This window comes from Vidua chalybeata, chromosome 15 (assembly GCF_026979565.1).
Source record: "Vidua chalybeata isolate OUT-0048 chromosome 15, bVidCha1 merged haplotype, whole genome shotgun sequence".
NCBI classification, from domain to species: Eukaryota; Metazoa; Chordata; class Aves; order Passeriformes; family Viduidae; genus Vidua; species Vidua chalybeata.
Genome location: NC_071544.1, coordinates 1,007,696 through 1,024,011, shown reverse-complemented (window position 1 = coordinate 1,024,011; position 16,316 = coordinate 1,007,696). Strand labels below are relative to the sequence as shown.

Sequence of the window (16,316 nt, the reverse complement as noted above, 5' to 3'; positions counted from 1 at the left end):
TATGAACTGAGACACCTGGAAAACAAACACCACTCTAGGCTGAAGGTGGAATTAAAGCTCCTGTTGGGCTGGGCAGGGGTGGGAAAATGAATCCAATTTTCATCTGAGTGAGCCTCAGGTGAGGCCTTGCAGGGAGCCTCGCTTGCTCCTCTTATTGCTGGCTGCTCTTGCACAAGCTGGGAGAGGGGTATTATTATTTTTTTTTTTAATTTATTATTATTGATTGAAAATTTCCCCCTGGCAGCACAAGCTGAACATGTGGACACTTTAACCCCCAGCCCTGGCCTGACTGAAGTGCCAACTGCTTTTGCCATTTCCCCTGCATCAGTGGTGCTCTCTGTCTGAGGGGCAGGTGGACAGACAGTGGTTTCTGTATGTTTGGGCTCTGATTTTCCATCCAGCACAAGGGTTTGTGCCATGTGCGAGTTTTGCAGGCCTTGCTTTGGTGCTGGAGTGGTGCAGGGATGAGTCATCAAATTGCTACAATTACACAGTTCCCTGCTCATTGTCCTTGTAAATACAGAGTGTTTTTATAGGATGGGTACAGGCATGTTTGGGTTACTGACTCTTTACTCCAGACACTCAGAACATTAAATGAGAGTTTAGGGTGTCTTTGAAACAGTTCCCCGAGGAAGGTGTTGTTAACGTGATCCTGCAGTACCTGTTGAGGTAAGGCTGCCCTTAAGAACTAACCAGTTACTGCATATTTAAAACCCAAGAAAACCAAACCAACCCCCACTGGATGTCTCTTGGGATTGCAGTAATTACATTGTTTTTCTGGTTACATCAGCTTGCTGAGTGGAAATGGAGGCATGCTGGAAAATAGTTCTGAACTTGGACAGAAGTGCAATTGTTTTGTTTCTTATGACAACCTACATTGACAGTCAGTGACAGTCATAACAGTCAGTCAGTGAATATTTTTGATGTAAATCTTTCTGAGAATGTGTAATACATTCTTTCAGATGTTCTAAAAGCCCCAGAGTGATTTTGCTGTTATGATTCTCCATCTTCTGTGGCCCTTCACAGGCTGGGGTAAGGATTAAATTCTTGCCCTGCCAGGCAGGCTCAGACTGCAGTTTGGACACACAGCTCCCTGGTAAGAGGATGTGCCATCACCAAAGGCTCACTGGTGCAGTTGGAGTCCTTGCTTAGTGTTTCATGGAATTGGATCAGAAAAGTAATCCTGAGCTGCTGAACATTTTCATGTGTAATTTCAGTTTAAAAACAAGTTATGTGCTGTGACTCTGGGTACTGTCCACACTGACCTGACTTCTGAGGGCCACCAGGGTGATAAGAGAGATGGAGCACTTCTCCCATGAGGAAAGGCTGAGGAAATTTGGATTGTTCAGCCCAGAGAAGGGAAGGCTCTGAGGAAATCTAATTCTGGCCTTCCAAGAGATGAAGGGAGAACTGACAAGAAACATGGAGAGAGATTATTTACATGTTTTTATTGGTTCCATGTGAAGTCAGACATACTGAATACTCAGAGATACACAGTTTTATGTGTATATATATATATATATATATATATATATATATATATATACACAAGATTGGCAAGTTAATTTCTAATGAGTTTAAGGTGAGGACTGATACTCTCAAAACAAAGTTAACATAGTGGTACTAATTGCCAATCATCAAAGCACTGGTGATTAAGCAGAGTGATCTGCTTAGTGACTGCTTGTAGTCTTTGGAACCTGCAGAAATAACTGTTGTGGAACATTTAGGTGAGGAATGGCTTGAGATTTTCCTTCTCTGAGCAGAGGCAAGAGCAGGCAGTTCTAGTTTTGGGAAACTTACTGCTCTGGTCAAAAATTCCTGCAAAACAAACCCTTGAGAGGTGTCAAACTGGGGTATGGAAGAGCATTAGGTATGTTCTAAAAACTTACCATCTATAACTTGTGGTCAAACTTCAGAGTTTGAAGCAGTTTGAAACACAAACTGGGGAACTGTGGTGCAGAATTCAACATGTCTTCCTTTAAACTTTTTGGTGGTTAGTCAGAGGCCAAATAAAAATTGATACCCTATTTTCAGTTATGAGGGTTTTTTTCTAATTTTGCCTTCAGCTGTTGGCTCTTGGTAGACTCTTTAAGTATTTAAAGTATATTTTTGTTTGAACTTCCAGCAATAGCTGCACTGAAATAAAACCTGGCAACAGGGAAGGCAGCGAGCTAGGTAAGAATTGAAGCATGTTCAGCCTAATTTGTGCAGATCCCCAGTGCTTACATAAATAGTTCAGTTTAAGCTGAAGCAAGCAATTACTAATACAGACATCAAATATAGACATGGCCATGGTCAGCAGAGTGAACCTTCATGTTTGGTGGACAACCAGCTGTCCCTGGGGGCCAAGGAGGCCAGTGGAACTTAGGCACATCAGGATTTTTGCATTTCTTCGCAGACAGATCTTGAGGGGGGTGAGAAGGAAGGGATTTGGTCCTTGCTGTGAGAGAGGTTCATTCCCATCTTGTGCAGTCTAGGTTAGGGGTTCTCCAACTTAATTTCATATTTGTGCTCTAGGACATTTTTACTAAGAGCCTCTCCATAGTTAGAAGAGGAAAATCCCCTCTTATCCCTGATCAAGATGTTGTTAATAAACATTGTTTAACAGATTCCTGGGTTAGCAAATGCTGCCCATTTCTCCCCAAGGAGAGGCTCACTTTCATTTGGAAATGCTCTGAAGCGTTTGGCAGTTTCTGGCTCTATTAAAAGCAGGAAGCCATGAGGGGCAAGTGCTGATCACTTTTAGCTGGTGCAGATGGCAGTTCAGCTTCCTCCCTTGCTGCTGGCTCCAGCTGTCCCAGAGGCTGGCAGATTCCTCACTTGCCCTGGGAAATGTGTGCTGAAACCTCCAGCAGTGCCCGTGTGGCAGAGCTGGGTTGAGGAGGGGATTGAAGCTCCAGTGCTGTGTATTCCACCTGCAGGGTTTGAGGTATCCAGGTATGTATTAGTTATTTTGTGTTGGTTCTTCAGCGTCTTCAAAGTCAGATGTGGTTTGTTAAAGGACATCAGAACCTGTATAGCTGAATTAGTTTAATTGTTTTTGCTTATTTTGTAACTTTAACTGAAATTTCCTGGTGGTTTTTTCCAGAGAGCCGGAATCTTGTGAAAAGTTCGACTGTTGAAGACTTAGCTGGGTCTTTAACTGAGATGGGAATTACTAGTGTAGTTTCAAGGACAGTGAAACATAGAAGTTCTTACTTCCTTTCCCTTTCATTAAAGCTCAAGTATAAGATTCTCTTCTTTTTTTCAAGGCAACACAGCTGTTGTCTTGTTTTGTCCATCCATCCTCAGTATCCTGTGAATCCTTTCTTTGTCAGGGAAAGCTTATTATCATCAGAGAAACTTAGCAGTGTTGTGAGCCTTGCTCAGTGCTGAAACTTGTGTGTCCTGCCCCAGTTCCCAGGATTTCCTGCTATCACTTCCCCAATTGCTCTCCCGATACTGGAGCTCAAAGTGGCTTCAGAACAAAGCTGCACCGGGCTGTTCCCCTGCCCAGGCTATTAAGTGACTCAAGACACTCCCAACTCCTGGAGCCCGGTGCAAACCCAGGCTAGGAGCAGCCTGCTGGAAATCTGGAGCAGCCTGTCCAGGTTTGATGGATTTCTGCTGGAAAAGGTGCAGCTTTTCCTGCACCTGCTGAGGGAGGGGAGCCTTGCAGTGCCACTCACCTGCAGGAAAACATGGAGTGCCTTTGCCCCTCACAACCTCACATCCATGGAACTGCTGTACTTGAGACATCAGTTGCTACCTGGTATCCAAGGATCTTAATTGAAACTGTGATTTATGGAGTTTTAGAATACCTACAATATCTTTGCCTTTGGGGATCATTCATAGTTGTTTCTATTTCGGAAGCTTTTCATAATCCCCAAGGTAATTAGCTCAATGTAATTAGGCTTGTCAGAACCTCTTTCTCTCAGAGTAACTTGTGAACCTGTTTTTGCCATGGTTTTCTGCACCCCATAGAAATCCCAGAAACTAGAGGTTTTGAGGAGCAGAAAGGCTAAGGAAAGCCTGAAGTTTCTGTGGGACTAAGCAAGGAATGTGGGATACAAATCTCCAGAAAATGAGCTTTTAAACTTGCCCAGCTTGTGGAGCAATGTGTGAATTTTACTGCCACTTCTGGTTTCTAGTCAGTGGAAATAGAGGCTGGGGCTTTGCTCAGTGTAACTCGATTCACTTGGGTTTTAACAACTGTGAGGCAGCAACAAAACATCACAGTTTGGACCCATTGTTATCTCTTGGCCATTGCTGTCTTCCCAGTAGGGATGGAGAGCACTTACTCTAGGCTGACTAATTAAGGAATGACAGCTGGTTGGAAATAGTCAGTCAACTTTTGCAAGAGCCATGAGCAACTTCACAGGAATTCCTGGAAAAAATGAACCTATAAACAAGATGAACTGACAATATTTAGAAGCTGTGCTTGTACTGTGAGAAGCTGCAAGGCTCTTGTGGAGGTCGGAATCACGCCTGGAGAATGTCTGCAAGGGCAGCTCGGCCTTGCTGGGATCACTAGGATGAGATGTCAGTGCTTCCATTAGGCCTTGGAGTTGTTCAGCAGCAGAGCTGCAGGGAGTTGGGGTGAATTCCATGGTGATGCCACTTCACAGCCACCTGGGAAACCGGCTGTGGGTGGGGTGAGCAAGAGATGCCACTGAGGGGAGGGAAGAGCTGGACTTGGAGATGCCTATCGGTGTTCTTGCACAAGGGCTGGAGCTTAGGAGCCAGGACTGGTGATGCCAGCTGTCAGGAATTCTGAAATCCTTCTTCTGCCAAGTGCTGGGAATGGACAGGACAGATCAGAGCTGTCAAATTGCTTCTTCCAGCCAACAGGGCAGGATCCACCCATTACCTTCTGGTCTCCAATTAGTAGGCTTAAGTGCTGGATAGAGAGATTGGAGTCTGAATGGGGATGAGTGTCATGGGGGGAATGACCCCAAAATGAGGCATTTTAAGAGAGAAGCAGAGCAAGTTTATTAGGAAGAGAAGATATAATAGGGAAAACAAAATATGTATTTGGGAGCAGAAAGGGAAAGGATGAAGGATTTAAAAGCTCTAAAATACAGTAAGAAAGTGTGGAATGAGTCAGGATGGGAAAAGAGAGAACACAAGAAGCTGTAGTAGTAGGTGACATTAAATGAATGCAGCTGTCAACTTCCTGGTGAACTATTTGAATACTGTGTTCATTTCCAGCCTAAGAATCAAGCTCTGTTATCTGCCCCCACCACTGAGTCGTGGCTCAGATGGTGATGGGACATGGGAGTCTCTCTGGGCAGCAGTGCATTTGGAGTGCCCATCCCTGGAGGTATCCAAGGAGCACCTGGAGGTGGCACTGAGTGCTCTGGTCTGGGGACAAGGTGGGCATCAGGCACAGCCTGGACTCGATGATCCTTGTGGTCTTTTCCAGCCTTAATGATTCTGCGGTCCTGTGACATTCCAAGGCTGTAGTCTCTCCCCAAAACCTGCTGTCCAGTTCTTTCCCTGGGCAGCAGTGGAGGCACAGTGGAATTGAGTAGGGGCACAGCACAGAGGGAAACTCACTCTGCAATCGGCTGGTGTGGAAGTCTGATGGTTTTGGTGACATTTGTGTCCCTGCACTCTGTCACAGTGCTGCTGTGCTGTAGTTTATTGCATGTTCCTAGAATGACATCATGTTTAGGAGACGGTTCTTAGTCACCATTCCTGGGAAAGCTGGCAAAGATCTCAGAGATATTTTCTGATAAAGGGAGAAATGCAATGGCGGAGTGCCACCATAGCCTGCTGAAGGAAAGTTAGGGGGGATAGATGGATAAAATGTGGGATTTCTGCTGAATTTGCTGACCCAAGCCACCTGTTTGATATGCTCAGTGTTCCTTGCGCACAGCTCCCAGGATCCATGGGTTTATTTAGCCTTCAGCTGCCAAAGGACATGAGATGTTCCTTACTTGTTTAAGGACACACTAATTGGATGCACAGTTAACAATATATAATCACTCTAACAAGTGTTTTTACATATTCATATTGAAATAAAATAAAGACACCCTGCATAGTTCCCTGGTGGCATGTTTGCTTTCCAGAATGGTGTAACTGGTGTGGGCTGGCTGGGTCCCAGTCAGTGAGGGACTGCTGTGTGTTCCCTGCTGAGGGAGAGCACCCCTTGCACTAGTTTGTGCCCCAGTGAGAGGGGCTGGTTAGGACTTGTAAATAACTGGGGTGGCCCTGCAGAGACTATGGCTTCAAAAACCATGGGAGGTATGGCTGTCTGTTCTGGGGTTGTCCAGAAACACTAAAATCCATGTTTTTGTGGAGTCACCCCAAACATCTCCTGCCTTTATCCCTTTCTGGATTCCCCTCCAGCCACCTCCTGGGCTTGTACATGTCATTGTCATGTGTGTCATAACCAGGTAGTTGAGTCTTTCCATCACCTGTGGTGACAGTTTTTATCCTGTCATCCAAAGCCCATGTGCCATGTGTTTTCCACACCTTTGGGGAGGGCTCAGTGTACGCTTGAGCCAAGGCAGTTGGGCAGGGGAGGAAGGATTGCTATGGACAGGATACTGTCCATTTTCCAGGTTCTCTGGGTTTGTCCAGCATGTCCTTATGGAAAAAAGAAGAGGAGATTAATGCTTTTGAGATTGAATTGTGTTCTGAGTGTGGGTGGATGTAGTTCCTAAGCAGTTATCCATAATCCAATAGGGCAGGAGTAAGGGAATTGTGTGACTTAGTCCATTATATGTTTTAACTGAGCCCCTTTTTCCTGTTGAGACAGAAGGGAAGAAGGCTGAAATAAATACAGATGGTTTTTGAGGACACTCAGTTTGTCCTGCTAACCCTCTGCCAGTCTTCTGGGCGCAGGGATGGGGAGGGCAGGGCTGGGGGAAGCTGGAACTCCCTGGGAATGAGGGACTTGGGAGCAGGAAGGAGGAGATGGTGGGTGTGCCATGGACAGCAAAAGGGAGCAGCTCAGCAACAACAGGGGCAGAAAGGAGGGAATGATTCTGGGAGACAGAGGTGAGCTCAGAGAAACATTTGCAGCTGAAGGTTTATAGAAATACTTCCTTTTGTTGGTGAAGGAAAGGGAGGGAAGCAGTAGTAAGGAGAAATTCTGATGTGAGGAGAGCACTGCAGGAAAGGCAGGGGTGACTGCCAAGGGTTGTAGACACAGCCTGGACAGTGAATTGCAGAGGTGTTCTGCAGAGAATGATCCCTATTCCTGGAGATGGGAAAAAAGCATATTCTGTTGCATGTAAGTAGTGTATAGTGATTTTTTTTTTTTTTTTTTTTTTTTTTTTTTTTTTTTTTTTTTTTTTTTTTTGTGCCTAGCTGTATACAATTTAACTTTGGCAGCAAACTTTGGCAGCAAGTGCTGGTTGAATACATTGACAGGTTTAATTGCTTTGGCTTGAGTAGGATGAAAGTGAATTTATTTCCCAGTGAGAAAAGCATTGAAAGGCTGCATGAAAACCTGTCAAAGGAAATTGAAGCGGGGTTGGGGAGTTATCTTTACAGTAAATGGAATTGCTAAACATGTCAGTTAAAAGGGGAATTTATTTATAATACTCAGGTTTTGTGGCCAGAATTCTTTGAGTATTCCATTCACTGGGAAAATGAATTTTATCTGTTCAATTGATTTGCTTTTTTGTAATGCTTGTAGAGCAAGAAATTGTCACAGAGTAAAAAGCTGAAGTAGTATTTGTTCTTTTTTTCAGAACACGTCAGTAATGGAGGATCAGAATGAAGATGAGTCTCCAAAGAAAAATACCTTGTGGCAGGTGAGACTAACATGGATGTAGAAGGAGAGGTGCTAGGATTTTGTATGTTCCTGCTTTTGAGAAATGTCCAAATCTCGGGTCTGCATAATCATCCTTGGATAATGTTGGCTGTATCCTCCTAAAGTTAGCTCAGCCTTCGAGTGAAGGATGATGCCAGTGAATAATCCTCAAAAAATGACCAGATTTTCTCAGATTTTAGAGTTTGTGATGACCTTGGAAGGACAATGTTCTGTCAAAGCATCCTTGGGAATAAAGTGAATTTATATTTCTGAGCATGTGACTGTTGTTTAAAAAGAGAAGTTCAACATGGCAAGGACTCACAACCCATTTGCTTTGAAGAAGTTTGGGAATATTTTGGAGGTGCCAATTGCTCCCCAGCAACCCTTTGGCTCCTGAGGGGCTCAGAGGAGCTGGCATCACTCTGAGGCTGTGCTCAGTAATTAGCAGTGACTCCTGCCGGGTGTTCTGAGCCATCCTGATGTGCAGCTGAAGCTCCTAGGATTTTAATGAGGTCACAAACATTGACTGGAGCGGTTCTGCAAAAACAAACCAAGCCCTTGATTCTCAGTTTTCATTTATGGACAACCAGTGCAACACTGACATGAGGGTTGCGAATTCTGATTTTAACCGCCAGAATCTGAGCAAAACATTTGTGGAGACAAATTGCAATGTGCCCAGAAACCACTGCTTTGAGCTGGGAAAGGTATATCCCTTGGAGTTTAAGAGGTGTAAAGGAAGAATTCAAGACTTTCAGTGTAAGAAGTAATTTAGGAGCAAAGTCTATGAAAGATTTTGAAAAGTCTTTGAAATTCATCTGATGTAACTAATTTCTTGAAGAATGTGTTTTAGATTTTAGTTCTGATTATTTCTTTGCATCTTCTTACATGTTCTTCCTTGAGAGAGATTTTATTAAACTGTTCCTATAGTTGATATATAAATACCAATATTTAAATATATACTAACATATAAATAATGTTCCTTTTTCAACCCCAGATAAGTAATGGAACTTCATCTGTGATTGTCTCAAGAAAAAGACCATCGGAAGGAAACTACGAAAAGGAAAAAGACTTGTGTATAAAATATTTTGACCAGTGGTCTGAATCAGATCAAGTGGAATTTGTGGAACACCTCATTTCCCGGATGTGTCACTATCAGCATGGACATATTAACTCCTACCTGAAGCCCATGTTACAGCGGGACTTCATCACTGCGCTACCAGGTAAATCCAGGGCATGGAGCACGGGACTGCTCTGGGGTGTGCAGCCCCTTGGGAACATCCTCTGCATTCCCACTGTCCTTTAGAGAGCCAGTGCTGCTTCCTGCTGCTGAGAAGGGCAGCAGGGTGGCTGAGTGCCTTCTGTGATTAATTGAATTGGCCACTGGATGCCAGTGTTGTTCCACGTTAAAACAGTTGGATTTGTGTATCCCAAAGAATTTGTGCTGGAATTGGAACTGAGTTGTCACACAAGTTGTGTATCTGCAGGCTTTGGTCTGAACTCCTTTTTCATACAGAAAATGCTACTACAGAGATCTTTTAGTTTAGGAACTCTTACATGTTAATGTTGTTCTGAGTTTCTGTTTAGATAAGTGCATCCAGTTTGTCTACTCTTGTTGCTGGCCTGAGAGCAAAAACACTTGTAGATTTTCATTGTGTTGTCCAGCCCTGATTCCTCTTTTCAGTTACTCACAACCTCTTCTGATACCTGCAAGTGTCTGCCTGTGTTGATATGTTCAGATATGAAATCTGTTTTTATACTTGCTCTATGATTTTTTCACAAAAATGCAGAGCAGCAGTAGTGGATATATAGAATCTCTAGGTTGTTATCTGCTGGTAAAGTTGTATTTATTTTTCAATTAATTTTTGGAAGAAATTGTATCTCTGGATTCTTGCTGCTGGGGACAGTCATTCATATGATTCTTGAGAAGGGAAAATTGTGGACATTGTTTGCAGAGTGGGAAATCAGCCTGGGTAAGTGGTCAGTGTGTTCTGTGTGCCCCTGGCAGCCCACTGGCACAGCTTCATCCTGCAGTGTGTGAGCACCCTGTGGGTTTGTCCCAGGAATGCCAGGACAGTTCTGAACACTGAGGGTGGAAGAGGCCATGCAAAGCCTAAAGGCTAAATCCTAGAACTCCAAATCAGCTGCTCCTCCTAGGACTGACTCTCCAGACCCTTCATGTGCAAGTCTGATCTTCAATTAAAATTTTATTTTGTTTTATACCTCAGGGCTGATGCAGAGCTGTACAGATCTTTCATGTTATATATTTCTGCCTAAGAAAATTCTGGGAGCTTTGTAAAGTGACACTGGTTTACACCACATTTGTATATACCAAAATACATCTTTACAGCTTCTGTTGCTTGTCCCCAGTGTAAATACTGGGAATTGTTCCCATATTCAGCCTTCCTTGAAGGTGCTGTGGCATGCGAAGAACATCTGTCTAAATTTACCCAGGAACTTAATCCCAGCTGATGGAAATCAATCCTGTGTTGGGCTGCAATCACATTAAAGGAGAACTGGCGTACCACTCTCAGGGATATGAAGGGATTTTTGGGGTCATGCTGTGCAGGGCTAGGAGTTGGAGTTGATGATCCTTGTGGGTCCCTTCCAACTCAGGATGTTCGATGATGCCTTTTTAAAAGATTACTTTGCTTGTCTTGAAAAAGTCAGATTCTTTTGTTGTAAACAGGAGTAGTTTTTGCTCACTGTCCTGACCAATTTTACACCTGTGAGAATGTAGGAAAAATGGAAGAAGAGTTGATGGAATCTGACTTCCCTTGTTTTCAGTGATAGAGTGGTAACTGTGTTATGTTTCCTGATCGAAGTGACTGTTTTGTATCTAATGTTGATCACATTTAGAGAGTTGACATCCCACATTTGGGTTTCATTTTCATACAAAGTGATATTTATACACAGACCTTTGAAATCCCTGTGAATTTTAATTGTTTGAATTTATTATTGAAATTCAACCAAACCTTCAGCTGCTCCCTCTAATCAACAACAGCTCTTTTTCACAATTTTCTTTCTGCAAAGACTCTGTAGAGGCATAAGGGATGGGTGTCATATTTTCCTTTGAAAAGTCTACCAATAGATGTCAAATTCATTTTGCTTCAGAAAATGGAAAGGTTTTAGTACCTATTTCAGAAATTTTCTAAAACAAATCCCTGTCATTTAATGTAAAATAGGGATATGCAGCTATTTCAGGCCTTAATATGTCTTAAACTTAGTCCTGCATGTTGTCTGACATCAAATCTATTCTTGAGATTTTTACTGCTAGCAGAAGTTCACAGGTTTAAATTGCTACATCCAAAAGAGATGTCAACTGAAATATTTACCCTAATTAACATAATAGGATCAGGTCCAAAGCACAGACATGAAGGACAGGGCCACTAGACTTATGTTGTAGTTATATAAATTATGTAGAATAAATCAATAAATGAGTAAGACTCACATGTATTAGTTTCTGCTTTCTGCTGCTGTTCATTTTTATGAAGGCCATGTGAAATTCAGTGTGCAGTGGAGGACTGTATGAATATACTTTCTTCATGCTCTAAAAAAATAACAGTAGTTCCTTTGATTTGTCAGGACTATTTGAAGCCTAAAGAGGGCTGTCATGAGATAAAGTGGAAAATTAAAAAGGTCGTCATCTCGTGGTTTGAAAGATTTTCTTCATGCTTGGCCAAGGAGTGTATGTTACTCGTGAAAATTAAGTTATTCAACATCTCAGGTTCAGGGGAGTTTTGTGGAAAACAAAATTGCAGGTCCTTTGAAATAAGGAACAGACTTAGCAGTGACTTTTCCACAGGGAAGAATTTCTCTCCAGTATCCCATCTAACCCTGTCCTCTGGCAGGGAAGCCATTCCCCCTTGTCCTGGCACTCCAGTTCGTGATGCAGAGGTACTTTATTGTGGCCCTTTCAGACACTGGCAGGGGCTCAGGGCTCCACACAACCTTCCCTTCTCCAGGCTAAACATTCCCAGCTCTCCCAACCTGGTTCCACAGGGGAGCTGCTCTAGTCCCTGTAGCAGCTCCATGGCCTTCTCTGGACTTGCTCCAACAGTTCCATGTCCTTGTGTTGGGAACACCAGGGCTGTGATCCCTGCTCCAGGTGGGATTTCAGGAGAGCAAAGTGCAGGGGAGAATCCACTCCCTGGGCCTGTCCATGTTGCTTTTCCTGCACTGTTGTGCTGATTCTCCCTGCATTGCAGAAGGATGGTCCAACAGGCAGGAAAGACATAAAACCTTGGAGATATTTTGGTGTCTCTGTGTGCACTCACCTGTAACTGGTGCCTCTGCCAATGGCAGTGTTCTCACGTTGCTGCCATGCCCCGAAGCTCTGGATTCTCAGTGTCTTACAAAGCTGGTTTGGTTCTTTCTGTGCACTCACTGACTGCTCTTCATTTCTTTGTAGAGCAAGGCTTAGATCACATAGCAGAAAACATCCTTTCCTATCTCGATGCCAGATCCTTGTGTGCAGCAGAGCTGGTGTGTAAGGAGTGGCAGAGAGTCATCTCAGAGGGGATGCTGTGGAAGAAGCTCATTGAGAGGATGGTACGCACAGACCCGCTCTGGAAGGGGCTCTCGGAGAGGAGGGGTTGGTAAGTGCCTGAGCTCCCCTGCTGCCTGGCCTCCTGCACACATCCCTCCCAGTGAGCTCTGCCCAAAAGGAAGCTTAGAGTAAATGGCTCTTGCTGAGATCCTGATCTCTGCTGGGGCTGGAGGCCAAAGCTGTCAGCTCCCCTTTCTGCTCTGCCTTTGTCCCTGTCCTTTTGTGCTCCCATGTCTCTCGACATTTTTTCTTGCTTGAATCTGTGCAAATTTGGAATTTCTATATTGTGAGGAGAACTATCAGTTCCATCAGCTCACAAAAAATAGTGGCAGCACATTTGCAGGGCTTTTTCTCAAGTGAAGTATTTCCAATTGGACTTTTTTTTTTGTTTGGTTTGGGATTTTTTGGGGGGTTTTTGTTTTGTTTGAGTCTTTTTGTTTTGTTTTTGTATTGTTTTTGGGTTTTTTTGCTTAAAGTATAAAATAGCAGCTTGGGCTGCAGAAGCCTCTCAAAGAGAAACCCTTGCTGTTTGTGGCAATGGAGTTTTCTTGTCCTTCCCAAGTTTCTGGAGAGTTGTTCTGCCTCAGAAACCTGTTTCCCTGTGCTCTCTAGTGGTGTGCCTGAGCAAAGGCATGTACAGAGTAAGGGGATGGCACAAAGATGAAACCTTGTGGAGCAGGAAATCAGAACTGGAAAGCACGTGTTATCTTTTTAACCTTGGACATTCTAAATATTTGTCAAATTGCAAAGTCACAAGGGTTGTAATAGTGATACTAAAAATTCTTGCAGGTATTTCTGAAAATATGTGCTGAGGGTTTGTTCTGGACATGCTTTGCATTCCTGTGAAGTTTGGATTCTTTGTGCTACATTGAAAACTGTATTTCTCCTTCTTTCTAGGGATCAGTACCTGTTTAAAAACAGACCAACAGATGGGCCCCCCAATTCGTTTTACAGGTCCTTATACCCAAAGATAATCCAGGATATAGAGGTAGGTGTTCTGATCTATCCTGTCTGCAGGACAGATAATGGTGCTGATTTTGGGGTTCCAGAGGTGGTGAATGTTGGAGCAATGAATCTGTTTCACTGTTACTCTTGGGATGATGCAAAAAAAAACCCTCAGCAGCTCCTTGGCACAGCAGGTGCATTGGTTTAGGTGTTAACACCATCCTTTTTGCATTTAAAGAGTTTTGGAACTCTTTTGAGACTATGGATTTTAATAAAATAGCAGGTTTAGGACACACTATTCTAAGATAATTCCCTGTATTGCTCAATGTTCAATATATTGGTGATATACTCACTTAGAAGGTGATCTGAGGTTCATGCCTTAAACACCAATTATTTAAAATGTAACTTACCACTTCTAAAGCACTGACTGACTGTTATAAACACAGCTTTGGTCCTCAGTCCTTGGGGATTTTTCCTCTCTCCAGTGCTTTGATGGGAACAATCATCAGTCCTGTGATGAACCCACAGGGGCATCAGTGGTAAAGAAGCTTCAGATATAAAATTTTGCTTATCTTGTTTTGAGATTTACAGAGCTGGGCTTGCCTTGGTGGTTTTGAAATATTTCTGATAAATCAGGATCATCCCAGTGTTCTGCCAGCAGGAAAAAATGTGTCTTGTTCTGTTTGCTGTACTCACCACAAAGCTCTGAAGTTACACCACAGACTGTCATGGCTTTATTTCAGAATTGGAAATTATTGGTCTGAAATTCATTAGTGGGGAAATGTGTTTCGATGTTGAAGACAGATGTGAACTTATGGAATCACTGTGTGGAATGGCAAATGGCAATTTGTGCTGCTTGGCACTCAGGAAACGAAATTATCCTCAACTCTGAACCCAGCTGTAAAATGGTTTTGCTGGAAGCCATAATGTATTTTCCAAATACCTTTTTATAAACCTTGCTACATCATTTATAGACATTTAAAGATAAAGAACTGAGCATGAAATACACCCTAGGCAAAAGATGACCAAACTTGGTATTTACCTGTAAGCTGAATGATCCACTTAGTTATTGGAGGGGAGATGTATTTTCCCTGTAGGGAACGAGAGTGATGCTGCAATGATAAGAAGCCTGAGGGATTAAGAGCTTTTAGTGTGATATTTTCTTGCTTTCTGCACAATTCTGGCCTAGTTCTGTAAAGAAAATGGGCAAAAAGCAGCATGAAAATGTTTGCATAGAACACTAAAACCATTTGGCATTACTGTAACACTTTGAATGTTATTCTTCTCATTTGTATAAATGGAACATTTGTGTAGGCACCATTGTTATTAGAGATGGAAGGACTCCTTGAAGGTGTTCTGAGGGCTTTTGAATTATCCCAATCTGCTCTTTAATGCTTTGGTTCTTTAGTTGCTGTAGATTTGCTTTCCAGTGCACAGAAACAAAGCTCCTGAATTGAATACTTCTTGCTAGGATGAAGCAAGCAGGAAAACCCCAAACCCCTTGTGCTTCTCTCATCCCCATTATCAATAATAAATATAAAAAATTGTCAGTCTTTGAATAGCTGAGAGTGGGAAAAGAGTAGGATTTAAAAATGTATTGTAGCAATGAGTGTTTCTGCCACAGCAGATTTTCTCCTGCTTGCCTATTCCCTCAAGCCTTCTGAAATATTCCTGTTTGCCAGGTCTCTGACCTGGAGTGGGGTTTGTGTCTGTGCTGACAGTCAGGGGCCCAATAATTCTTCCACTTCCAAAAGTCTATTAGAATTTTTCAAATAAATCACCTTTTTCACAAGCAAATAAATCACTTTTCACAAATACACAAATTACTTCCCTAAAGGGCTGTCAAAAGAAGCTTTTAACACTGTTTAAAATGTAGAGAGTGAGTACCAATAACAACCAACCTTAGCTTTAAGATCAACTTCTTCCTCCTCTTCCTGTTTTTGTTGCTCTTCCACGGTTGTGTACTTTCTCCATTCTTCCATGTTTCACAGCAATGTGTAGAAGCTCTTAAATAAGACTTTCATCTTAGATGTGATGAAGAATTTTTTGTCTCTGAATACCAAAATGTTTTTTCTTCAAATATTTGCCTGGATCTTTAATGAGATCTTCCCATGTCTGTCAGAGGGTCAGAGTTTAGGGAGCCATATTAGCATATTATAGAATTATATACCTGTTGTTAAAAACAAATCCAAAGGATGAGATTTTTTTAATACAGTTAAATATATCTGGTGTAGCACAAAAATCTTGTCATTCGGTATTTTACCACAAAGATTGGCCAAATCCTGCTTGATTGTTTCCAAGGGTAAGAGGTAGGAATTTACTGCAGCTGATGCTAAATTGGGTTGTGGGCAGAGATAAGCTCAAAGCAGAATGTGCTCTCTATCAGAATTTGAAAAATAGTCCCAAACCTGAATTAACAATTGGAAGGAAAAATGAGGAATGATAAACAGCAAATTTGATTTCTTTCCCTTGGGCTCTACTTGTGTTGTGGGTCAAAAGTTCATGCAGACAGAGTGGTGGGAGCTGAAGGCAACATAGGCAGGGGTTTGCCAGAGGGGGCTTCCCTTGCCTCTCCAGAAATGTGGTGGTGCCAGTGTCTGTTTTCTTCATGCCAAACACATTTTAGGAACATCATGTCACTTCTGAAGTCATTTGATTTGAAAATAAGAGGACATTTAGAGATCAGAAACCAAATTCTTGGAAAGAGATGGTTACTCCCCACCTCTGCTGTGAAGCCAAATATTTAATTAGGTTTCATTTCACAAGAGGTGGTCCAGTCCCTCCAAACATCTCCAAGTCACATGTTGAACTGCCAGGGTTCTTTAGGAGCTTTTTTAAAAGGGAGAACCTTTTTGGGTTTGGATTTGGGAGTTTATCCTGGAAAACTGGACTTGGTGTGCGACCTTGTTTGTGGAGAGCCCCTGGCTGGAGCGGGGTGGCCATTCCCATGGGGCCCTGTCCTCGGGCACAGTGCCAGGCTGGGAGGTTTAATCCTGCTGACTCCAGAACCCCAAGTCCCTGGAATTTTTCCATATTATTTGTGAAGCTTGGCCAACTATTGTGTTGTCCCCTCAGGAT

General features: G+C 42.8%; 1 protein-coding gene across 6 annotated transcripts in view; it reads left to right on the top strand.

The window, feature by feature from the left end:
* Positions 1–16,316, top strand: part of FBXW11 (F-box and WD repeat domain containing 11) — a 56,934-nt gene that overhangs the window by 25,498 nt on the left and 15,120 nt on the right. For all 6 annotated transcript variants that reach the window (XM_053956532.1, XM_053956529.1, XM_053956533.1 and 3 more), the window contains 4 exons: positions 7,686–7,748; positions 8,742–8,967; positions 12,156–12,342; positions 13,191–13,281. In XM_053956532.1, coding sequence (XP_053812507.1) covers positions 7,686–7,748; positions 8,742–8,967; positions 12,156–12,342; positions 13,191–13,281 — 567 coding nt within the window. The remainder of the gene's footprint in view (positions 1–7,685; positions 7,749–8,741; positions 8,968–12,155; positions 12,343–13,190; positions 13,282–16,316) is intronic.